The sequence below is a fragment of the Sinohyriopsis cumingii genome, unplaced genomic scaffold (genome assembly GCF_028554795.1).
Source record: "Sinohyriopsis cumingii isolate HCF-2022 unplaced genomic scaffold, ASM2855479v2 utg000131l, whole genome shotgun sequence".
NCBI lineage: Eukaryota > Metazoa > Mollusca > Bivalvia > Unionida > Unionidae > Sinohyriopsis > Sinohyriopsis cumingii.
The window spans coordinates 2,182,487-2,209,319 of record NW_028315872.1 but is presented as its reverse complement, the minus strand read 5'-3'; the positions used below and the strand labels follow the sequence as shown (position 1 = coordinate 2,209,319).

The 26,833-nt window shown below is 33.5% G+C and overlaps 1 protein-coding gene across 4 annotated transcripts in view; it reads left to right on the top strand.

Moving 5' to 3' along the window:
• LOC149774817 (uncharacterized) overlaps window positions 1-26,833 on the top strand; it is a 296,842-nt gene that overhangs the window by 169,279 nt on the left and 100,730 nt on the right. For all 4 annotated transcript variants that reach the window (XM_089944712.1, XM_089944713.1, XM_089944714.1 and 1 more), the window contains 2 exons: window positions 15,252-16,037; window positions 18,401-18,667. In XM_089944712.1, coding sequence (XP_089800838.1) covers window positions 15,252-16,037; window positions 18,401-18,667 — 1,053 coding nt within the window. The remainder of the gene's footprint in view (window positions 1-15,251; window positions 16,038-18,400; window positions 18,668-26,833) is intronic.

Below are 26,833 nucleotides of genomic sequence, written 5' to 3'. Positions count from 1 at the left end.
AGTTCGCTGGTTTACAAAGGTAATGTTAACAAAAACACAAACAGAAGAAAAATAAAATTCATCTTGTATGACTTCCGAATGAACAGACTAACAGCTGTTCGATACAGAAAATTTAAAAGATTATCTTCAATGTCTCGAGGACCATGATAAATATATATGATACTATCAATCGTTTCGGCTTTATTCACATCAACATGTGAAAAAGCGAGACATTTTCTTTCCTTTGTCTACGTCAAGTGGTTCTTCCCTAATAGCTTTATGGCACGTTTTACATTAAAAATGTAAAAATCCAAAACGTTCCAATATGTGAAAACTAAATAATTAAAGGAACAAACCAATTGCTGGAATTTTCACAATAATCAATCTTTTGTTACTCGCATTCGAACAGAAATATGACTATTAACTTTAATATTCTTGGCCTAGATAATTGTATGCTTAACCTTACCTGATAGATTTTAATTTTAAAAAATCCACAAACAGTTTCAAAATGTGTAAAACAAAAATAAAAAAGATGACTGTAATGACCTGAAAATCTAATCGGATCCTTTACTTATGCATAAAAAATGCCAGCAAAACTTAATTGGTAGACGTTGAATGGTTCTTGTCCACTGTTGTTTGCACGTTGAATGGTTCTTGTCTACTGTTGTATGTACGATGAATGGTTCTTGTCCACTTTTGTGTGTACTTTTAATGATATTTGTCCGCTGTTGTATGTACGTTGAATGGTTATTGTCTACTGTTGTATATACGTTGAATGGTTCTTGTCCACTGTTGTGTTGTGTGTACGTAGAATGGTTCTTGTCCAATGTTCTATGCACGATGAATGGTTCTTGTCCGCTGTTGTATGTACATTGAATGGTTCTTGTCCACTGTTGTATGTACGTCAAATGACTATTTTCCATTGGTGTATGTACGTTGAATGATTTTATCCATTGTTGTATGTACGTTGAATAGTTCTTGTCCAATGTTGTATGTACGTTGAATGGTTCTTGTTCACTGTTGTATGTACGTTGAATGGTTTTTGTCCGCTGTTGTATGTACGTTGAATGATTCTTATCCACTATTGTATGTAAGTCGAATGGTTCTTGCCCACTGCTGATAAAGATATTCCTGAGACGGACAGACCGACCTACAGAAGTATGGATGTACGTATGTTCTGGGCCAAAATCAAAAGTCCTTCAATGACTGACGTAGACAAGTGAAGATCGGTGGAATTGTTTATATAAACACGTACCTGCTTCGATCAGACTTCATTGCCATTTAGTTATTTTGATAACTTTCGTCAGTGGATGGCATACGTGTTCTGCATATGAATATAGTTTCAAAAGATGAAGTCATGTAATAAGCTTGTTAAATTTTGTAGACCATAGTGGATACAATCTGTAGGATGGTTAAACTCCTTATTGTTTATAGTGATCTCCATCTAATAATTCCAGACGTAAAAATAATAGTTTATCGAATTTGCATAACTGTATCATTAAATATATTTTACAAATTTAAATATATTTTTATATAGTTCAAGAATATAAATGATAAAGCGATTTACTGAACTTAATCCTGTGTTGATATAATTTATGAAGAGAGAGAGAGAGAGAGAGAGAGCATTTAGAAACGATCCCCTGATGTAACAAAGTGATCTATGTCACGGACCATCGCATGAAATGTAATTTTTTCCCAGGGTTTGTCGAGCCTATAAACAGAGCGTGGTGAAAAAGCACGAATGAAATTTTAATTTTTGTCTCCAGATTTTCATTTTTTAGTCCAAATAATGAAGCAAAAGTGAAATTAAAACCGAACTGAAACTCTGCCCTTAGAATTGCGATGAATATTAAATAAGTTAGGAAGGCTGTAGCTGACTCAGAGGATTGCATACAATGTTATATTTACCTTCTCAACATTAAAGTCCCCTTGACGCCAGGATATTCCCATACACTACTAATATGAAATAAGTTTGGAAGGCTGTAGCTGACTCGGAGGATTGCATAAAATGTTATATTTACCTTCTCAGCATTAAAGTCCCCTTGACGCCAGGGTATCCCCATACACTACTAATATGAAATAAGTTTGGAAGGCTGTAACTGACTCAGAAGATTGCATGAAATGTTATATTTACTTTCTCATCCATAATAGTGGACTCTGCTGGTTTGTGGTTGGATACGACATCATGACAACCTTTAAGTACAATTATGTTTTTTTTCGGAAATAAAAGTCGATGAATACAATGAAGTGATTAGATAAACATTTTGATAATCCGATATATAACTAAGGAAGTATGGCTTAGCCGTTTCCTTCAACATGTCAGTTAAATTATGTATATTCATCTGCTACAAGATTGAAAATCTATCTCTCTCTCTCTCTCCCACACACACACACACACACACACACACACACACACACACACACACACACTTGGAGTCGCTGTTTTCCCGTTAAGGAGACAAGCGAGTTGCCAAGGGCGGACATAATCCAGGCAGCGGCAGATTTTAAAGTATGATAATATTGAATTTTTTATTTTAAAAAGTATTTATTTTGCATCTAAAACACTTTTAGTACAATTTTTATATTATTTATAGGCTTGGTGCAATCCTTATGTTATTAAAAGGCGTAAATATTCTGGTTCGAATTCTTTTCTTTGGACGTTGGTGGAGGGTGGGGGTATGTTTTTGAATCTCATAGAGTGCCTATGGGAGACAATATGATAATTTCGTCTCTGTATAGATACGCGCGCGCGTACGCGCGCACGCACGCAGACATGCATCCAATTTTCTTAAACAGAAATAATACCTATATTTGATTCCATATGAACAATAGGTTATGCCACTGTTTGCCCGAGAATATTTGGTAGTTGCGTTGGTATTGTTCTTGTCATCTTCATCTCCGTCGCCGTCCTTTGTAAATATCTTGCAAGTACATAGATCTACGTCACGTCCCATTTGATATAATGAAATGTTACTGCAAAGGAGTGGGTGTTACAGCACTAATCTATTTTTTCTACAGATTCTGGTCTTACAATGCAAATAATTGAAGCAGAAATGAAGTTAAAACCCAACTTAAATTCTATTCTTAGCGTTGCAATGACTATCAAATAAGTTCGGAAGGATGTAGCTGACTCAAAGAATTAAATAACGTCATATTTACTTTCTCATCCATAGCGGTAGATTCTGCTGGGTTGTCCCTGGAAATGACAACATGAGGGACCTTCAAGTACACTCATGTATTTTAAGGAAATAAGTCGGTAAACATAGCGAAGTGATTAGGTAACAGTTTTGATATAGATAATTAAAGAAGCATGGCTTAACCGCTTCCTTCAAAAGTAAGTTAAATTATGTTTATTTATCGACTTCCAGCTCGACAGTCTCTTTTTCTTTATTGCTCTGTCTGTCTGTCTGTCACACACACACACACACACACACACACTGTTTTCCCATTAGTCAGACAAGTCAACTCCCTAGGGCGGAAAAACTTCAGACAGCGACAGATTTAAAAGTATCAAAATCTGGATTTGTTACAAAATGTATTTTAAAAAATAGTTAATATTTGTATATCTTTCAAAGTCCTGTTTTAATGCTTTATTATGGATTGGGGGTGGGGTGTTGGATCTCTGACAGTGTCAAATCAGATATTGTCTGGGCACGACAAAATCATCAATCCGGCCGGCACACACACACACACACACACACTATCTTCTTGAATTTAAATAATACCTATATTTCATTAGTATGACCAATAGGTCAAGGCATATTTTGCCCAGTATTTCTTGGGTCATTTTATTGTTGTTGTTATCGTCATCTTCGTCGCCGTATTTAGTACCTTGCCATATTACTTTTACTAATGTGCTATCTATTTCCCTTACAAAAGAGTAGCTTAAGCAAAATATTTTTTAGACGTATGAAATGTTCCTTCGGATATGTTTGTGAAACACCCTTGCGAAATAGCGTAAGATTTTCTTACGTTTGAAACGTACGAACATTAGATGCGTAAACTTAAGGTGCGTCGTGAAACGAGACACAATTTCATAAAATAACGATCGCCCAATAATTTGTTAGGTTTTTGCGTACGACATCTGTACGTGATTACGGGTTTTTCACTAACGAGAATTACGCACCTTTTTCTTTACTAAGTTTCACTTTTACGCTACTTTGCGGCAAATAAAAGGTACCCGTAAGTGGCAAGTTTTTTCGTATGTTTGTGGAGAGCGAGAGTCATAGAGAGAGGGTAAGTTTAAGACGTGCCTTGACGTTCCAGTATATACCCTATAGGGGTCTTTTTCTAACAAAACTATTTTAAAACATATTTATATGTAAAAAAAAAAAATATTATTTTTTTAAAAATGTGAACATTGATATGAATATGAAAATGTTACTTTGCTGATTTACCAGAAAAATATAAACAATCAAAGCAATGAATCATCAATTTTAAAGAAATTCTGTTTAAAAAGCGGTAAAAAAATTACAGTTGTATATACGGCATGTCCGAACTGTGTCAGGAAATGCTGATATTCAAAATGATATTCCATCCACTGTTATACAGAAGATATTGATGTTAAGTACAGAGATAAATCAAGGTGCGGAAAAATTATGGTCTTTTCTTTACTTCCTCTGGAGCCAGTTTCCATATATTTACCATAATGTCACATAACTGTACCAAATGTAAGAACTGATCCCATTGACACACGTTTACGTCCATAGAACATTTGTTATTCACTGCTAAGTTTCAAATATCCCATTATGATAACTGTGCTTAGTAAATTCTTGACAAAATATTCTCAATTCTCAACGTTTTTAAAATTAATGTCGGTATTTCCTTTTCATCGATGTTTTCACGTTTATTCTGAAAATTAACTCTCTTGTGCCGATGCAAATTCAAAGCTGTGAAAAAGTGAATGATGTCAGTTTCTTTAGGAAAAGGTGCCTATTACACGTCTGTATCAGCTTTTTAAGAGAAAGTGTCTTTTACATGACAAAAATGTATTTTTCTTGACAGCCCGTTAACTTCTATTAAAATGGTATTATCTCCTTAAAAATGTGTTTCATAAAAAATAATTTTTTTTTCCACGTAGAAAGTAATAATCCACTTGAAGACCGGACATTTTCTTTCTTCTTGACTATAGAGTTCTTCTTGGAAATCAATATTTTTTCTTCGTGAAAAATCACTTATTGAATGAAATGATCGATTTTCGTATCGTCAGTTGCTTAATATGCAGAGACAGTACAAAATGGTGCGTGCAATTCTAGAACTCCGCATTTCACTTTCATAATAATATAACTGTAGTTCGGAACTTGTGAAAAAATTCGCATGGAAGAGAAGATGATAAATTAACAAAATGATATTTATGATGTGTACATTACTTTCTACATTGTTCCATTAAATGTTGTTGTGCGAAAAAGGTACACCTTCTACAGGAAAATGTAATGCCTAAATACTTAGACTTGTTTAATTAAAAAAATCCCATGAAAAATTACTTTATAGTCCTTTTCAAGGTTGACAAGAGTATGCATATACCAACTTTAAGGACGACGATAACGATTTTGTGGCAACGCTGGAACTGTTAATTAACAAAAAATAAAATAACCCTATGATTCCACTGGGTAATATGGTATTTACGGATTTCCGTCTGTTTCAAGAATGTTGACCTTGATTGATAAAAAAAAAGGTCGGTGAGTGTATTTATCAATATATCATTGCCAGGGAAGACGTGCAATTGTAATTCTGTATAGGGTAAAACAAAGTCGGTCAGTGCAAATATTAATCTGCCAGTGAAGACGTCATTATTGTAAATTTGTATAAAAATCGATGAATGAAACTTTGACCTCACAGCGCTTTAGCAGAATTGTAACATATTTAGATCTGGATCGAACACACCAAATAATTCTGCCTGGCATAAGTTTTTAGAAAATAAATAAAGAGAATTAGCTTGACATTGTACTCTGATCAAACAATATTTTCTTTTAAATGGCGGCCTAACATTAGTTCCGCGATTGGCTCTTTAATATTTAAACCAAATTTAAAATGGTTCACCTCTCCATGTTTGCCTCTAATGTGACACTTTCTACTAATCCCGTGAATAGTTAATACTTTATAGTCCTTTCAATGTTGACTAAGAGTGACGGACCACCGCATACGAAGGTTTGACGAGCCTGTAAACAGAGCGTGAAGAAAAAGCACGAATGAATGGTGTAAGTATTAGTGAAATAATCTCTGTGAAAATGGAAGTAGCAACAGAAATGTTGTCAAACTATGTTCACCTGGGGGGAACCAAGCTAAGTACCTACTTTAAGACTAAAGTAGAGGATAGAGTACTCATAGCATTCCACCCCCCTGGGTGTCAAACGATAGGTTTTGGAAATTTAGCCAGCGCGCCATGGCAAGCTAAAGTTCTGACTGCCCCTTAAAGTAATGGGGATTGACATAGACAAGGTAGATGGCCTGCAGAATGCAAGCTATAACAAATACGTCATATATCCAAAGGATTTTAACACACCTTTGATAGAGCAGACTAAATTGAAATAAAGGGAAATAAGGCAAATATATACAAAACTGCACCCTTAACGAGAGAGATAGAAGCCAAAACAATAGATGTCTCCATCTCAGGCCTCCCTTTGGAAGGAGAGACCATAGAAGTGACTAATAAAGTTGATCGTAAACTAAAAAGCAAAGTTATGAGAGCAAAAGCGGCCACAGTTTGGGGTTTTGGAAATGTAAAGACAGGAGTACGAATCCTCACTGTGGCAAAAGAAGATGCCCCAAAAATTCCAACATTTTTTTTTTTTTATGTAATGGGATTTAGGTTGAAAAGCTGGTTTCGGGGTTACGAGAATTACTGGAAGTGCCCTAAATGTCAGCAAACGGGGCATAACCCCAAGGAAAGCACAGACCAGAAGGGACAAACAACAACAGCAACTTACGCTAGAAAAGTTGCTAGTAGTCAACCAATGACCAACAGTGACATTGACACACAACTAAGTACAATAATACAGGAAATAAGAAAAGAGGGAAATGAAGGGGGAAACAAAACTGATATCTCAGTAAATAACGAACGCATGACCTTACCAGAAATTGACGTAAGGGACAATTCACCAACCCCTGAATGGGAGATAATCTTAAGTCCCAATAAAACAGAGAAAATGCAAACTCCCTACAATGGAAAACCAATAACACTGACTAATAGGTTCTCTCACCTACAAGAAGAGGAAAACTCCTTGGGAGACGAGAAGGAAATAACGGAAAGCGAAGAGTCAGAAGTGAGCATGAAACACCTGACCTCTACTCCCTTACCAAAATTGAGACTTAAAAAAAAGGAAAGCCTTCTCCAGGTCGAGTTCATCCCAGGAGAGAGGCAATAGTGATACCGAACATGAAAGTCCACATACAATTTATGAGAACAAGGAGGATAAGGGGGGGGGGGGGAAGAAAAAATTGAGATAGGAAAGTGACAGTGAAGACCAGAGTGAAATAGATAGTGACAATAAAAACTGCAGTGAATATGACATTATGACAGGAATGGAAAATGAAACTGACTCAAAACTGACGGAACACGACAATGGAACGGAAATGGGTACAGAAAATACCACACACCAAACGAGTATAGACCGGACAGAAGACAATACAACTGAGGAAGTTACACCAACATATAGTAATAAAGGGGTGGGGGAGAGATCCAGCTCCCCCTCAAACAAAAACAAACTAATTATTGAATAAACTAACATACATGCTATACTTTTATAACTATATTTTAAATAATAATCACTGTATAACCGAAATGCGGCAACCCGGAAGGAAAATGAAAAATGGAGGGAAAAAAGCTTCCGTGTTTCATCTATAAATGTAATTGGGATTAATAAGGATAAACTAATTAAATTATGTAATGAAACCAATAATGACATTCTATTTATACAAGAAACATATAATGGGTTCACTAAAGAATTAATGGCACTATGTAAAGATATAATGAATGGTGTACCGATTTTAAATGATTTTAAGGGGGAAGATGTATAAGGAGGGGTAGCAACATTTATTAAAAATAAAAGGGGATTAAACTGGAAAAGGGAAAACGAAGGAGAATTTTTTCAAGGGGAGGATGATCCATTTTGTAATAGAAGATGTCCACTTTTTAAATGTATACATGCCCGCGAATAAATATCGTAAACACAGTTTTTATAAAATTTATCTAAATACATGGGAAAATTTACCATGGAAAATTTAATTTTAGGGGGAGATTTTAACTGGGTGGGGGAGAATATAGATAGAGTAGGGGAATTAACCACAAACGATGTAAGGTTTAAACCAGAACTGGAGATTTTCTTAAACAAACACAAAATGGTAGACGTATAAAGGAAATTAAATTTACTTAGGAGGGAATACACGTATGAATAGAAAAATAGACAAAGGGAGTAGATTAGATAAATTGTATTGTACCAGTTACGAAAAAAGATATATAAAGAAGCAGGCATTACGGATTTTAAAGTTTCAGATCACAAGTTAGTATATTTAAAACAGAATTGAAAAATAAACATAAATGGGGTAAAGGGAACTCGAAACTGAACAACAAAATTCTGGAGGAGAAAGATTTTATCGAAGAAATTAAATTAGAAATAAAAAAATGTATAGAAAAGGGGAACATAGATATTTTAAATGAATGGGATAAACTAAAATCTTTATTTAAAAAGAAAGCTATTACATACTAAAAAATTAGGAAGGAAAAACAAAAAATGGAAAAAGACGCGATTAAAAGACAGCTAGAAAAAATTAATACAAATGAGAGAGAAAAAATACTCAAAGAGAAATTAAATCAGATATTAGATGAAGAAATGAAAGGGAGAGAAATAAGGGCCGGAAAATTTACCACAATATACAAAAAAAAAAACAAAAACAAACAGAGGGCCTATATAAAAAAAGAGGAGTTAAGCGGGGCGGGAGAAAAATATATTGAAACTTAAAAAATTAATGATGGAAAGGGGATATCCGACAGGAAGGAAATTTTAAAACACATTGAAGAATTTTATAGTAAGTTGTATACATCACAACAAATTAATACCAACACAATAGAAGAGTACCTACAAGGAATAGCTTGTGAGATGATATTATCAGAACACAAGAACTCGTGTGATGATTTCATCTCAAGAGAAGAAATCTTAAATAGCATAAATAATTTGACAAAAGGAAAATCCCCAGGTAGAGATGGACTCACGGCGGATTTTTATATGGAATTCCGTGGCGAGTTGTTATGGTTATACAATAATATTCACTTGAGAAATAATACTATGACAGGGAAGGGATTATAACACAAATATTCGAAGGGAAGGGCGATAGGGAAGATCTATACAAAAAATGGAGGCCCATCTTCCTTCTAAATACGGATTATAAATTATTAAGTAAAATTTTAGCAGAAAGAATTAAAAAGGGAATGGATAAAATCATTAACATAAATCAAACATGTGGGGCCAGGCGGAGGGACATTCAGGTCAACATTTTAAGCATTAAAACAATTATAGATTATATACAGGAATGTGGGCTAGAAGGTGCTATGGTACTTCTTGACCAGGAAAAAGCATTTGACAGAGCAAAACACAACTATATGCAAAAGGTTTTAGAAAAATTTGGATTTGGAAATAATTTTCAAAAGTGGACTAAAATCCTGTAAAACAAAATAACCTCAAGAGTACAGGTAAATGCAGCGAACACGGGACAATTGAATATAACCAAGAAATAATGGGGGCAAAAAATCATTTAAAACACTATAATTTAACAGTAAAATTATAATTTAATAAAGAGATATTACAGTTGTAATTGAACATTAAAATTGGAAAGTAAATTAATAGATGAACGATGAATGTGACAGAGAATTCATCCCAGACGTTTATTAAAGTTTCTAATGATGGAACCTATGCCACAGTCGTATAACCATCTTATTCCAAATTCAGCTCACTAAAATATTTCTATATACATGAACAAGCCTGATGTACTACCAGAGACTTTTAGGCAGACTCGGACGCTCCATTACAGAGAATCCCGCTGCTTGATGAAAGAAAACGATCGCCTCAGCTCTAAATTGACATACCGCGCCAGGAGGCAAATTTGCCCACGGATCATTTCACGAAGATGGGAACGAGGCAAATTCCTCAGCGATATGTACCGAAAACCAGTCTTGAGAAAATACTATACAACTGAACTCATTTAACATATTAAGATCTAGCACAGGTATATAAGACCTACAAACATAAACAAATTGACTCAACCAAAATAGGAATCTAATGAATATGTAATACTCCCAAAAGTATACATAATGATTAGAAGTACAAGATTACTACGGTACATCAATTAAAACTTAATACAACTCAACTCCCTGTTTGACAAACAGGGAAGAGAGAATTACCCTGAATTAAGATTCATGCACTAAAATGTACCCAAAAATTGAACTTTAAGAAAAACCATCACCCTTTAAAAAATCTAATAAAAAACAGTATGCTATGACATACTATAAACCCCCCTACACAACACACAAACATACAAACATATATACACACTTATTATTTTTATATACTTACTTAAGAGAAAGACTGGAACCATTTGACATAGATAAGCCAATACAAAAAAAAAATACATACGTAAAAAAAAACATATATATATATATATATATATATATATATATATATATATATATATATATATATATATATACATAAATGGGGCTAAATGACTCTGGCAAAGTCAACTAAATAAAAAACATAAAAGGAAAACAAGGGGGAGGAAATTGGCCCATGACATTAACATGTCACTGGGGCAATAGTACGACCCTAAATCGGAAGTCCAAACTTATGGAACTCGGACCTCTAAAAGTCCAATGGAGGTCGGAAAGTACATAAGCTTTTGGCTTCATGGGATTTAAAAAAACTTACAAATATGATGATAAAAAAGAAACTAACCCTGCAAAATTCATTATCATCATTATTGTTTTTATACAATGAACATATACAGATGTATTAAGGGAGGACAGGGTCAACCCACATTGTCTGGGCACGACAAAAAATCGGCAGACACACACACACACACACACACTATCTTCTTTAAATAAATAATACCTATATTTCATTAGTATGTCCAATCGGTCCAGGCATATTTTTTGCACGATATTTTTGGGGTCATTTTATTGTTGTTGTTATCGTCATCTTTGTCGCCTTCCTTTGCATCGTGTCATATTACTTTTACTAATTTACTATCTACTTCCCATACAAAAGAGTAGCTTACGCAAAAGTTTTATTTTTAGGCGTACGAAATGTTCCTACGGATATCCTTGTGAAACGCTCTTGCGTAAACTTAAGCTGCGTCTTGAAACGAGACACATTTTTATAAAATAACGAGCGCCCAATATTTTCTTAGGTTTATGCGTACGACATCCGTACGTGATTACGGGTGTTTCACTAATGAGAATTACGCACCTTTTTCTTTACTAAGTTTCACTTTTACGTTACTTTGCGGCAAGTAAAAGGTACCCGTAAGTGGCAAGTTTTTTCGTAAGTATGTTTGTGGAGAGCGAGAGTCATAGAGAGGGTAAGTTTAAGATGGCGACTTGACATTCCAGTATTTACCCTATAGGGGTCATTTTCTTACAAAACTATTTTAAAACATTTTTATAAATTTTTTTTATAAACAATGAAGATAATGAATCATCAATTTAATGAAATTCTGTTAAAAATAACGGTAAAAAAATTTCAGCTGTATATACGCCTATACGGCATGTCAGAACTGTGTCAGGAAATGCTGATATTCAGAATGATATTCCATCCACTGTTATATAAAAGATATTGATGTTAGTACAGAGATAAATCAAGATGCGGAAAAATTATGATCTTTCATTTTCTTCCTCTGGATCCAGTTTCCCATATATTTACGATGATGTCACATAACTGTACTAAATGTAAGAACTGATCCCACTGACACACGTTTACGTCTATAGAACATTTGTCAGTCACTGCTAAGTTTCAAATATTGCATTATGATAACTGTGCTCAGTAAATTCTTGGCAAAATATTCTCGATTCTCAAGAGAAATTGTCTTTTACAAGACATTAGTGCATTTTTCGTTATAGCACGTTAACGTCTGTTAAAAAGGTAAACTCTTCTTACAAATGGGTGTTTCATAAAAATATTTTTTTTTTTTTTTTATTTTCACGTAGAAAGTAATAACCCTCTTGAAGACAGGTAATTTTTCTTTTTCTTGAATACAGGGTTCCTTTTGGAAATCGTTTTTTTCCTCGTCAAAAATCACTTATGTAATGAAATGATCGATTTTCGTATCGTCAATTACTTACTACGCAGTGCCAATACAAAATGGTGCATGCATTTCTAGAACTCTGCGCTTCACTTCCTTAATAACATAGCTGTAGTTCGGAACTTGTGAAAAAAATTCGCACAGAAGAGAAGACGATAAAATAATAAAATGATATGTGTAAATTACTTTCTACTTTGTTTATTAGAGGTTGTTGCGCCAAGAAGGTACACCTTCTACAGGAAAAGGTGATGCCTAAATACTTAAATTTGTTTAAATAAAACAAATCCCATGCAGAATTACTTTATAGTCCTTTTCAAGGTTGACAAGGGTATGCATATACCAAGTTTAAGGACGATGATAACGATTTTGTGGCAACGGTGGAATTGTTGTTAATTAAAAAGAATAGAATAACCCTATGATTCCACATGGTAGGATGGCTTTTACGGATTTGCGTCTGTTTCAAGAATGTTGACCTTGAGGAGTAAAACGTGTATTTATCAATATATCATAACTAGTGAATAAATCCAATTGTAATTGTGTATAGGGTAAAACAGGTCGGTCAGTGCAAATATTAATCTGTCAGTGGAGACGTCAATCTTGTAAATTTGTATAAAAATTGATGAATGAAACTTCACAGCACGTTAGCAGAATTGTAACATATTTAGATCTGGATCTAACGTACCAAATAATTCTGCCTGGCAAAAGTGTTTAGAAACTTAACAAGAGAATCAGCTTAACTTAGCCCTATAGCCAAATAATATTTTATTTTAAATGGCTTCCTAACAATAGTTCTCTGCTCCTGTTGATAATTAATTTCATATTGCTGCTGTTGATGAAGATAAATGTTGATATTTGTTTAAATCTTCCATAAAAATAATTGTATGACCTTGGCACTTGATTCCAGTGTGTAGGATAGTAATTACCGAAATAAATGTTGAGAAAAGTAAACAAAAGCTGCACCAGTTAGTCCCTAGCATGGTCTCGGTTTTATATATATATACTTCAAAAGTGACTTTTTATTTTATACGTGAAATAGCCTAAACTGCCATTATCTGCAAACATTAAAACATAGCGTTGTATATAATTTGTTTTCCATTCTTTTTTTTTGTGACATTTACATTTTCCCTGAGAGCGCTTTTGTAGGCGGAGTTCGTGTGATAGAAAACGCGCTTCTTCAAATCTGTAACTCTTGCAGAATATATTGATACCGTATATCTTGTGACGCATGTCGCGCGCTGCCTTGTAACAACATCAGCCTTGTACTCTAGCACTGGAAGAAAAGAATCCCTTTCTTTTCCTCTAAAGTTTTTGCAAAAAAAATCTTCACATTTTGCATTAAATCGTTCTAAAGTAAAGACTGCAGCAAACGGAACCTAAACCGGTGTAATGAAATTACCAGAACGTATGGATTTATCCATGTGGTAAGTTTCCGCCAGCGTTCTTGGCAGGGATAGTATCATAACGCAAAGAAGAAAGCCCACTGTGGGGAATATTCAGCAGACGACAAAAAGAAGAAGGAATGTATGGAAAAGTTTGCTAACAGGGATTTTCATTGAAATGCTGAGGGTAGTTCATACGTATATGGATGCGACGAAATATTGTACATGGAAGGACAATATCACATGAATGATTTATTATTATTATTATTATTATTATTATTATAGTTAGTTTATATCCACCCTTCCATTTGTATGGCCAGCGTTATATAATGTATATAATATGGCTAAATAAGTTTTCTAAGAAAGAAATATCATTTATCAGGATTAAATTCATATTTTGGAAAGAAAACATTTACGAGTTCAATGATATTAGGTATTATGTTATTTACTTATTACAATACTCTGTTGAAATGAAATGATAGTCAATAGTATTGAAATGATAGTCAATAATATGTTTAGTTTTAATGAAGTTAGAAACGTTAATGGACGTTATACATCTACGCACGTATGTATCACGATCACGTTGTTGAAAATTTGAGGGACAATAGTAGTTTCCACACAGGACCTGTTAACTCACTTTTGTTTGTGTATTCAGTTTAGTGAAAAACTGAACAGATCTACAATAGTGTGCTTACGGGTTCTTTGTGATGTCTGCTGTAAACCCTTCTTTAATAATAATATCATGTAGATGATGATGACGACGATACTAATACGACGATTGTAATTGTCAGAAAGTTAAAGTTATAATAATATAATAAATTCATATATATTAATTATTTGTATATCATGCAAATTCATTAATATAGGTATAAATGTCGGTAATTGTTGTGAGCATATATATTAAGGTGTATATCAATTTCCACAGCCAACCGTCACCCCTGCTACAACGTTAATGTGGTCATAAATATAACGAAATTCATTGTAATGATAAGACGAAGTATGTAAGATATTTAGGACTAGGGGCAACAGTAGTTACCACACATGAATTAGTAACTAGCACACTATTTCTTATCGTTAAATGTGTACAGTATTATTTTCATGAACACAGTACAAATGTCAAACTAAAGATAAAGTTGATATCTTTACTAAAATACTGTATAAACAATAATAATGTGCTTACTGGTAAAAACAGAATACATGCCCACGTGGCCTTTTTGACTTTTACATAATAATAATTAGGACTATGATAACGATAACACCTCTACGACGATTGTAACTATCAGATGTTTCAAGCTGACTTAAAGTCAGATATATAATTAAATGAATGATAAAGCGTTATTTTAGTTTCTGTTTTCGTGTCTGAAGAACTGATAATAGTTGCATATGTCGATGTAAATATGTATCCCCTGTGTAAGCGTATTTTTCATGTCTTTAAACGTGATAATAATCGTAGATGTCGATGAAAACTATTGTTTATTGTCAGAAATTAAATTCATCGTAACAATAAGACAACGTATATAAGTTATTTATTATTTTAATATACGTATACATATTGGTATTTTTGTGTAGATATGTATTAATGTTTATATCACTTTATTTCCACAGACTACAAGTCCCCCGGGTACTACGGTATCGTGGTTTGCAGTAACGTGATATTCGTCATAGAGTGGAATGAGTGGAAAGTCCGGCTTCACGGACTCCAGGATGGAAAGTTACTGTACGAGTCAGACGAACTGGAGTCATGGCCAAGTGGTATCAGTCTTATCAATGACACGGAAATGGCAGTGATTCTGATGAACGGTCTGATACAAATTATATCCATAGACTCTACACTCAACACAGGTGTTATAACATGGAGTAGAGATATACGTGTACAGGGAGGAATGGATTGGTATGATGGAATCGTGTCATTCAAGGATGATCTTGTTGTATGTGGTGTGAAACAAAAGACGTTGTGTTGGTGTATTGTGTCGAGTAATGATGGACATCTTGTTGGCAACATTCATGAGATTTGTAAGGTGAAAACCACGTTGTTGAGTTTCATAACGATAAAAGACAACATGATTTACATTTCGTTAGGTGTTGATGTTGGTGGTGATACTGGTGTCTATGCCTTTGATGTCAAGAATCCCAGTAAATGTAAATATACATACAAACATAAAGATTTGAAGGCACCCACAGGCATCGTAATAGACCAACATGGAAGTCTGTTTGTGTGTAACATTGACCCTTATCCCTGTATTCACCATCTTACATCTGAATGTCAACTTGTGTCCATCATCACACAGGGAATACCACGTGATCCATATGCCATATTCTGGGACAATGGACATCTCTATATAACATGCATTGCGAGTAATCACATCACTAGATACAGGACACAGTACCCAGGTAATCCATATTTCTTTTTTATTCACATAATTTATTTCATTGACACTAATTATTATTTTATTGACATAATTTTTTTGATTTCATTGACATTAATTATTACTTGACATCACAAATAAAATGACATACTTTATTTACTGACAATTCTAAAAATTTAAATTCACATATAGAAAACAAATGACAAGATGTCAGTTTCGTCATGTATTGTCACCTTTATTAATGTTAAGTTTAAATAAAATTATATTTGTTGTTATTAAATTTAATATTAATATTGCTTTGTCTAAGTATCTTCATTTCCTTACTGTTATTTGATGTACATTCTATTTATAAACACAAAACTTACAGGCAAAAATTATAAATAGTTATGGACGATGACGGCCTGGTTGAGAAGCCATTACAAGCAATACAGAAAATATTTCGTACCAGGTGTCGCTTTTCATCGTAGCGCGTGCCATTCAATTCAGTTCAGACAAGACCACGCGTATTGGCTGGCCTCTAGAAATATTTACTGGTTATGTAGTACACATTTATTGTCACAGTTCTATAATGATTTTACAAGAAATATTTATATTTAGCAATCGAAATAAATGGAACATTCGATATTTAAAGGTACGTGTGTTATAGTGTAAGTAAAGGACACCTATAACTTAGCAAGGGATAAAATACAAATGTAAAAAGACTGACAAAATAATTTTAGCGGTTGCGAGATTTTGTTCTGACCTGTACACTACAGTTACTGAGAACTATAGATGATAAAAACTTTTTTCGTTTTTTATTTTACCTCGAAAAACGCGTTTTTTTACTTTTTTTTTTTATTTTTTTGCGTTTTTTATATTTGGTACTTCCATTTTTTTAAAATCATCGGCCATACGGGTTATTATATCGAGGAAACCATAGAGTGGTCACATCAGTCAGATGGTGATAACGACATTGAGTGAAACAAATTTCAATGTTATCTGGACTACGGTTTAAAACTTTTGACATTTTTTCATATTTGTATCACTGAAACTTTAAAACTGGTATGTAGCGTGTAAATAAGTAAAATATTGATTTTCGCGTTGCCGAAAATCTACTGGAACGTTTTTTTTTTTTTCGTTTTTTATTTATGGAGAAAAAAAAACGCGTTTTTTAACGTTTTTTATTTTAATTTTAACTTTTTTAACATCTATGCTGAGAACAAGATCTGAAACAGAAATTCAATGGTGTAGCTCAGTTTATGTCAATATGACATAGTACAGAACAGACCACAAACTTAAGGTGTCAAAAATGTTGATGCAAATAAGATTATAACATTTTTAGAAAAAATATTACTGAATGCGTTATGTTATTTTCCTTTGTCCCTCTAAAATGTGTTTCCATGGTTACCATTTACTTATTGTTTTAAAGTTAGTGTACAATAACATGTATCCTGCATACATCACATTGGTTTTCTTTTCAAAAGATATACAGTACAATCTATTTGAATTTAATACGATAGCTGTATCAAATTTTTTAGGGTGGATATAAAATATATATCATTGAATGAGATAATATTCATGAAAATTGTTTTGTAATGTTATCAATAAATTCTTCCAATGCAATTAAATTTCAGAGAGTCGTGATACTTGGTTAAGCACTGGACTAAGAAATCCAAGGGTAATGGGTTCAATACCCACATAGATCAAACTAGGCTGGCTGTTTCAGTTTGTACCCGGGATTCATTTTTATATCCATTATTATTATGTAGCCAATAATGCATTTAAAAGAGTTGTTGATCCCCCAAAAAAAATATAACACAGCGTTTCAACTGTATTTGTTGCTAGATTATTCTCAGAATTGATTTTTTTAAAGTATTCCAAAAACAGGTGGTGCATCAGGAGAATGTTTCACTGTGGTCATTAGTTGGCTATTGTGGGTGTTATCAAGAACATATTTTACTGTTTATTAGTTGGCCATTTTGCTGGTATGTCAGGAGGGTGTTTAACTGGTCATTAGTTGGGTATTTATGCTGGAGTATCAGGAGTGTGTTTTGCTGTGGTCATTAGTTGGACATTGTGGTGGTATATCAGGAGCATGCTTCACTGTGGTCATTAGTTGGACATTGTGGTTTTATGTTAGGAGTGTTGTTCACTGTGTTCATTAGTCCACCACTGTTGAAACCTTTGTGTTGTATTATTTAGTAATCCATAACAAGGCCCCTACCCCTCATTTTGGAAGAGAAAGGTTAATTCTTTCACAGAGGAAGACTTTAGAGAAGAAATAGAGATAGGGCTTTAAAATATAATATAATATTCAATTTTCATGCATTTGATTTGATTAGTAGGGTGTAAAATATTATCGTTAAAATTAGAACGAATCCTGCATTTACTGTCGTCATTCAATTTCAGATCCAATCATTCCATCAGAGATCCTAAATATGGATACAAGATCCATTGAGATGTACAAAAAGGCTCTTAGAGATGGAACAGAGAAGGTTTATAACATCAGGGTGATGGTGGTTGGTCCGTATGATGTTGGTAAAACAACATTGACAAAGCGCCTATTGGGGAAAGATGTGAATATATGTGACAGACAGAGCACAGAGGGGATAGATATTCAGACAGAACGCTGCCAAGTTTCCTTGACAACTGGAGAGTGGATAACACAGGAGAAAAGTATGTTATGAATCAAAATCTGTGTGTATCTATATCCCTCCTCCTTGTAGAGTTTTGGTTGCAACATTGTGGTAATGACCCTTATTTGTTGTCTTTGGTGAAAGAAAGCTGAAAGATTGCTACAGTTGATTTTAGACTGAACTGAAAATATCTAGATTTACTTAATAATAAAGTTTGTTCATTGCCAAAGTAGTACACAGGAATCAGTTTCACTGGCAAACAGAAATGTCTCACTGATTTCAATTACATTTTTGAAATTTGTTTTTGGAGGAATTTTAAATGGCATGAAAAAATATTCTTCTGATTTATATGAAAAATGACCTATTATACCATTACATTGGTTGAAAACAATTCATTACCTAGAAAGAATGATCCCACTCGACAAAAATTCCACCCCATTCTCAAGTAAATCATTTTCCTCTAAGCAATACAATCTAGCAGAACATGCACCATCTGAATTTATAAAGCATACACTATAGTGAGAAATAAATTGAAGGTTTGAGAATTATTACTTTAAATAATGATGAATTTGTTAAACCAAACAGTTTCAACTTCTCATCCACTAAATTAGATTTTAATTAAATACATTTATATTTGTACTCTCTCTAATTTCTTTTGGGATTACTGTTACAAATTAGTCACCATGAATATTTGAAAATGTTTTAGAGAGTTCTTTGATTTTGGAATGTAAAGGTAGAAGAAGTTAGTGTTAAATTGGGAGTGTTGCCTTCTTTTTAGCATGAGGCCATGTATTTTGACAATGGCAACGTTAATATGACCTTTCATGATAAAATTATTGGTGTATTCATAGATTACAGCCTAACTTGGTCTATTCATATTAAACATCTTTGAAACAAAAGGTTCATTTGTATCTTTGGTTACTTGGAAAAATCAAAACATACAATTCAGTGTAGGGTCATACTTTATAAATATGATATTAGGAATATCTGGACTATTTTACTGTAATTTGGGGTAATACCTCTAATTCAAACTTAACAAAACTTTCGCGACTCCGAAAAAGGGCACACCATTTAATTCCAGATCAACTTATAAACAATATCAAGGATGCAATGAATACTAAATTTTACCAATGCATGAAAGAATATTTCTTTGAAAGGCCAGTTTTATATATAAAGTATCCAGAAAAATCATTCCTGTCTACTTAAGGAAAGAGATGTAGATGTTATCCAAATTTATAAGTCTTGTGAGAAGTAAACATTACATTATACCAAGGCCAAATAAGGAATTGTTTCAAAAGAGTTTTCAATATACTGGTCCACTGGTATTGAACAACTTTCCCAGTGACATAAGAAAAATTAGTAAAAAAATAGGTAGTGAGATTATGCAAATACATCACAGCACTGTCAGGGTTAAGGTTGTGCAAATATGTAATACATATAATTATCACAAGGCCTTGTAACATTTACATTGCCTAATTCCTGTAGGGAAGATAACATTCATAAAATGTGTTGGAAGAACTAAAACCAACATAGTATTTTGGTGATGAACTCTTTGAATGGAAATATTAGTAAGCATTTCAATATATACTTTTATAAAGATTGCCACTAGGATGTTTGCTTGCCAATATAATTCACTTGCCCATATACTGAAATCTTTTAGGTTTCTTAAAATATATAAATGCATCTTGTATGCTGAATGATACTGAGCATGGTAAGTCCATCGGTGCCAAGTGGTCCAAAGCCTTCATATTTACTGCTCTCTGCCATCTCAGACAGTGTGGGGATGTGAGATAGCTTGCCAGTAGCTTGCAATGGCTTGGTGGTTCTTCACAGGGTTTTCCCTGCTTCTTTCTCCACCAGTTATTCTGGCCACCATGTATAGCCAATCACATGCTAAAATGTGGCATTTAAAGCCCACAACATCATTGAACTTGGTGAATCCTGGATTTTGTTTACAACAGATTCATTAGTGGACCAATTTTGCACCAGAAATAATAAACATGTTAATATTTTGCGATTTACATCTGTTTTGCTTTTTGCTTCCTGTATGCACCCTTTGGCTTTTAATCATCCTCTGCTGCATGCTAACCTGCTTTGTAACATAGCTGCATGGTGAGTGGTATCTGTACTTAACCATATAAGCCATTAGCCAGGAAACCTTAATACAGAAGGACCTAGGGGTTTGGGTTAGAGGAAGACAGATGAAGTTACATTAAGATACTTATAAGGAACCTCATTCAAATAGGAACTGCATTAGAAAGATAAAATGAGAATGTTTTGTATTTCAACCAAACCATTATTATAATACAAAAAAATTCTGATCTATCTCCAGATATTTAACATGATGACATCTTGTATCATGGTTAATCAAAATTACTGATGTAACAGTTGGACAGTATTTTCTTTTCTCTTTTTTTTCTTCAAACAAATATCTTTTCTTGTTCGCTAGATGTATTTGTGTTAGAGCTACATAACTGTTGAACAACCAGATCATTATATGTTGTGTGCACTCATGTATTCTTAACCAAACACTTCTAGATGCACAGTGGTTTCAAACATAGCTGAGTGATGGTGGTGTATCTACTAATAACACAGTAATGTCTAATACACATGTATTGTGCATTTGATTGACATATCAATCCCCCCCCCCCCCAAGTAAAGAAGACAAAAAATCAGTAAAAATGAAGAGTCCTTAAAGGGTCCTTTGAGGCTACAGGCGGATCTGATGGTAGGAATTGAATCTTGAGTCCAGTGACTTAATTTCTTAGCCACTATAGTACCCTTGAGTGGGGATCTTAATCATTTTCAGGTTATGCCTTCAAGGAGAGGGTCCAAGGGGGTAAAGTCTAGTCCAGTCCAGTAACCATGCTAATGGGAAATTAATTCTTTTTATAACGCCAAGTATTTCGAGTCTATACTCTAAAAACAAGTAAAAGTAAAAAGTGAAAGACAACAAGCCTTGTAAAATTTAACAAATATATTTATTTCCCAAGAATACAAAAGTGAAAATGAGGAAAAACAACTTATGGTATTGCGAATCAAATCCCAAAATAATCAGAGAATTACAGACAGAAGTCCTAGTAATTTAAAGTCCTGAATGAAATTCAGTAAAAGTCCAGAAAAAATTCCAAAACTGAACTCAATGACGTGTCTATGGTAGCTATTGAAGTGTTGATCAACTGTCTATTGTTGAATCACAGAATACGATTCCAGGTTGGAATATACTGATAATTCCAGTGAATGTGCTTATCCAATATTTTTGGTATTTCCAGAGGAAATAATCACTTGAATTCAATAATTTGAACAAAAAAAAAAAAAAGATTTCAGCCAAAAAATCCTGGTCAAAACATAAAGCAACCTAAGTGTGCTAGATGTTAAAGTACAAATGACCACGTCCTCATAGTTACAATATATATAGTTCTTTACTTGACCTCAGGTCACAATTAGCATTTTCTGTATAAAAAAATAACCTAATGGAAAATAACCTTCTAGAATGATCCTGATTGTTTTACAAAACAATAACCTGGATTATGTATAATTCACATAGGAAACTCCAAAACTTTTACCCAAATAAACATATTTACTTCTATTGATAATTATCCTGATATCATGCCCATATTCAAAGGCAATAATTTAACTATGTATTAGTTGTTTACATAAAATGAAATTAAAAAAAAATGTCAATCAGGTCAAGCAGAAGTGAACTCAGTTTTGGACAAGGTCAAGTCCAGCATACAATGTTACATTACAATATCATGAAGTTTTAGAACTAACAAACAAACAATTAAATTAAATATATTTAACACAAGTAAGTGTGTGTAATTTCAAAGTTGTGTCAGAACAGTTTCAAAGTTGTGAATCAGGTCCTAGATTCCAAGGGCAAAGAGAAGACTTCCAGGGGACAATGCTGGTTGCATTGATTTCCCCCATTTATGCAGAGAAAGCAATAATGTATGTATGTATGTATGTATGTATGTACAAGCACATCATCACTAACGCCTGCCTTAATTCTGGGGACCAAAATATAAAATTTTAAGGCAAAAACAATGTTTTTCTCATGTTTTGAGGGAGACTGAGAATTTGTGCCTGCATATGTGTCCTTGAAACATTTCTGGGTCATTGACTCACTGATAGGCCTACTACAGTATTTACTGTATTTGCTAGCCGGAGATAGATTTGCCCACATTGTGCCAGGTTTGTTTTACTAAAACATGGCTATAGGCTATTTCTGGATGTAAATTTCATTTAATTAAATTTTTTAAGTTAAGTACATCTCCAAGTTCCTAGCTGGTGTTAGTTAATAGATATACAGCTGTTTAAGTATGTTTGTTAATTTGTGCATCTCCAAGTTCCTTGCTAGTGTTAGTTTTATGAGGTCTTTTTAAGCACTTAGAAGTTGGGAGTGAAATTTTGCTTTTGTTTTCAGAGTTAGAAGTGATGGCGTTTTCTGGCAAAAATAGATGTCAGAAAAAGTCATGACCAAATTTTGGTATACCAAGGATTTGATTTTAAGGTAATTTTTCCTTCATTAATACCAGACATATTTTATTGTGTGGTACCAAAAACTTGACATTTTAACAAGCGGCAAAGTCACAAGTTAAAATATATATCAATTTTGGTACCACCAGATGAAATCTATATTTATAGTATTAACCCATTACCTCATACAACCGTCTTTGGACGCCTCTACAAAAGTCGCATCGAAGCGACTTTTGACGCTTCTACAAAAGTCCCATAGAAGCGCCTTTTGACGTCTGCTGTAAACATCAGCCATTTTAAGCCGGTTTTCATAGCGCCACCTTCGGGGAAAACCCCTTATTAGATACTACATTCATTTCTGTGAATGACAATTACGTCAGATCACGTGGTCACTGTTTATGTACTGGTCGATATCTGCTATTTAAAGTAACTGGGTCGTAATCTCCACTCTCCAAAATGGCGGTCGCGGATTTCATTCAGTACTTACGAAGTTTTCAAGATTAGAATCACAACTATGAAAGATTCAATAACCTAGGTAAAGGCTCTGATATTGATATAGGCTGCAATTAGTTTTTATAAATTATCAAATTTAGATGACTTAGTGATGTAGACACAGATGAAAAACTTGTAAATTTCGAGTATGAGAAATGGCAGCTCTACGGTTGGTCACATGGCCTCACTGACATGACGGTGAACGAATTCTCTCCAGATTTTAAAGCACATAACAAATTCTTCCGTGATAAATAATTACACAGCTATAACAATCGGACTTTACTCTTAAATTGTTCCACATGTAATAGATGTGTACCAAAAATGTAAAATGGTTAAAACTGCTGTTAAACGTAACATACACTACATTGCTTAATAGTTCACAGGCAAGCTATGCGTATGCGGTCGACTAGGTAACCTGCGTTCTATGTATAGCGAGCTGCACTTTGTCACTATGCTCTATGAGGTAAAGGGTTAACATTGAAAAAGAACATTTTCTTTTCATTATACACCAAACGAGCTAGAATAAAAACTTGGAAGAATAAATCCACGCTTTGGCACAACAAGCTCACTCCCACCTCTTTTTCATACATTCACCTCACTTTCATTGGCTTAATATATAGGAACTAAATTACACTGTTGTCATTTTGTTGACTATTTCACCATATCCGAACACCAAGTGAGTCCAGTTCAGTATTGCATTGTAGCAGGTTTATTGTTGTCAAGGAAATAAGGGGAGATAACTTAGATGCAAATGGTGTTGGGTCCAATTTCTGTATCAACAATTAATTCAGATGTGAAAATATAGGAATGAAAAAAGCATGAAAATTATTTTGCTTTATATATATATATATATATATATATATATATATATATACACACACACCAGTTTAATTATGTTTTTTAATTTATTCTGACCAGTTGGCATATGTCATCTATACATGTGAGTAAATTGTCAGACCAAATTTAGATATTACCAGTATATCAAAGCCAAGTATTTATTCCCTATATAAATCCTATCAGTGACCAAGTAAAAGGAATGACCATTTCCAATCAATATTGTCACGACACTGGCATCTGAAATGGCCACTGTTACATTGATTACCAAATTTCAGTACAGGCATTGACGTTGACAAAACCAGTGATGTCATATTTGATTCAAATTTGATCTTCCTTTCACAAATAATAATGAGAATATCAAATTGAAAACATCAACATTTCAACATCTGGATATGGTTGACAGCCGATGTTGTTATGGTGGGTTTAGCACCATTTTTCAGCATATGATTGGCTATGTACATGGAGCATGAACCTGGGAAAAGATGAAGAAGAATCATTGACCCAGGGAAGCTACTGGCAAACTTTTTAATTTACCTATATTGACTAAACTTTTGAGTCGAATACACGCAGTAAGAGGTGAGATGTCCGTGATCGGTAATTGCAAGTGATTTGAACAGCTTGGCCATCCAGAGTCTTCTGACATAAAATTTTCTTCAGATGTCTTACATTGTGTACATGGCCCAAAATGAACACAGTGAAGATCTGACATCAAATATGGCTGCCACTGCCACTACAGCCATCTTGAAAAGTTCTGTTGGTTTGGGGTGGGTTATGGCTCTGTTTTGGACAGACCTACCTTATTCACAATTGTTTATGTACATGCTTATAGCAGCTATAGTACAACCAGTTTTTAGTGATTTGACAATATTACAATGCTATGAACTTGAACCAATCATTTCTCATTTCTTAATTGGGAACCAATTTCTCATTTCTTAATTGGGAAGATCAAGCTGTTACCATTTTACCATTACATTTATATTTTAATTGAAAGCTTGTTTTTAATATGATATATTACCATGTATCACTTAATTCCAGTGATAGGATGTCATTATTTATTTATAATGGTGTCTTGGATAAAAATGTCCTCCTCCTTTAAGTGAAATTGGGAATAGTTACAGCAGGTTTATTAAATGTAACTTATTTACAATGGTGTTTATGGTTACATTATGTATTTGCAATGCTTTTATCAGTTTGTGGTCCTGAACAATATTTTGTACACCTATCATTTTGTATTTTTTGTTTACTTTTTTACATTCCCGAAGGGACTGAAAATTTATTACGATGGTGGAGGTTGTTACAAGGAAGTGCTGGATAATTTCCAGCCCTTAAATTACTTAAAACAAAATTCTTTTTCTGAATTAGAAGACAAAATAGAATTTAATATATTGATTATATTGTGACAGCCTTCAGGACCATGTGTATATATGACTGTTATGATTGTGGATGCATGTCATTAGTTTCAATTGCATTGCTTCCATGTGTGTGTATGTGTGTGTGTGTATGCATATTTAACCACAAAAAATAAGTTCACCAATTTATTCCAAAATAATAAAAAATGACATCTGACAATAAAATATATAACTAACAATATATTAGAAAATGAAAATAATGTTAACCATAATATTATTTTACTTTACTGGAACAGTGGTAAATATCAGGACAGAGAAAAAGCATTTAAGAAAAGCCTTAGTTGAATAACTTCATATGAACAGTGGTCAATATCAGGACAGAGAAAAAGCATTTAAGAAAAGCCTTAGTTGAATAACTTCATATGAACAGTGGTAAATAGCAGAGCAGAGAAAAAGCATTTAAGAAAAGCCTTAGTTGAATAACTTCAAATGAACAGTGGTCAATATCAGGACAAAGAAAAAACATTTAAGAAAAGCCTTAGTTGAATAACTTCATAGGAACAATTCAGCTTTTCTTCAACCATTTGCAATATAAAATTAAAATTGTCTGTTTATAATGATAAGAAAAAACTGCATTCATAATTTTATTTCATAACTTATGTATCCTGCAGATTTTATATGTGCACTGTTGATTAGGTTTTGTTCTAAAATCTTATATACCAATAAATTAAATATATCCACATACAATTTTGATATCTTCACCAAATTTTGATCATTTCGTAAGGAAAACGTTTGATTTTCTCTATTTTATACCTTTCGAAATTCCACAAGACATACAGAATTCTATGGAATTCGTATTGCGTAAATGGAAAATCTGACTTCACTACGTAATTCGTACCAGAAACGGACATATTCATTGAAAGAAAACTGAACTTTCACATTAAATTAATAAATATTCTGTAGATAATAACGGTGATGAAATATGCATGCACAAAAATTCTTTAAAACAGATCATAAAATGCGTAGCCGGAACAAAAACTAGACAAGAG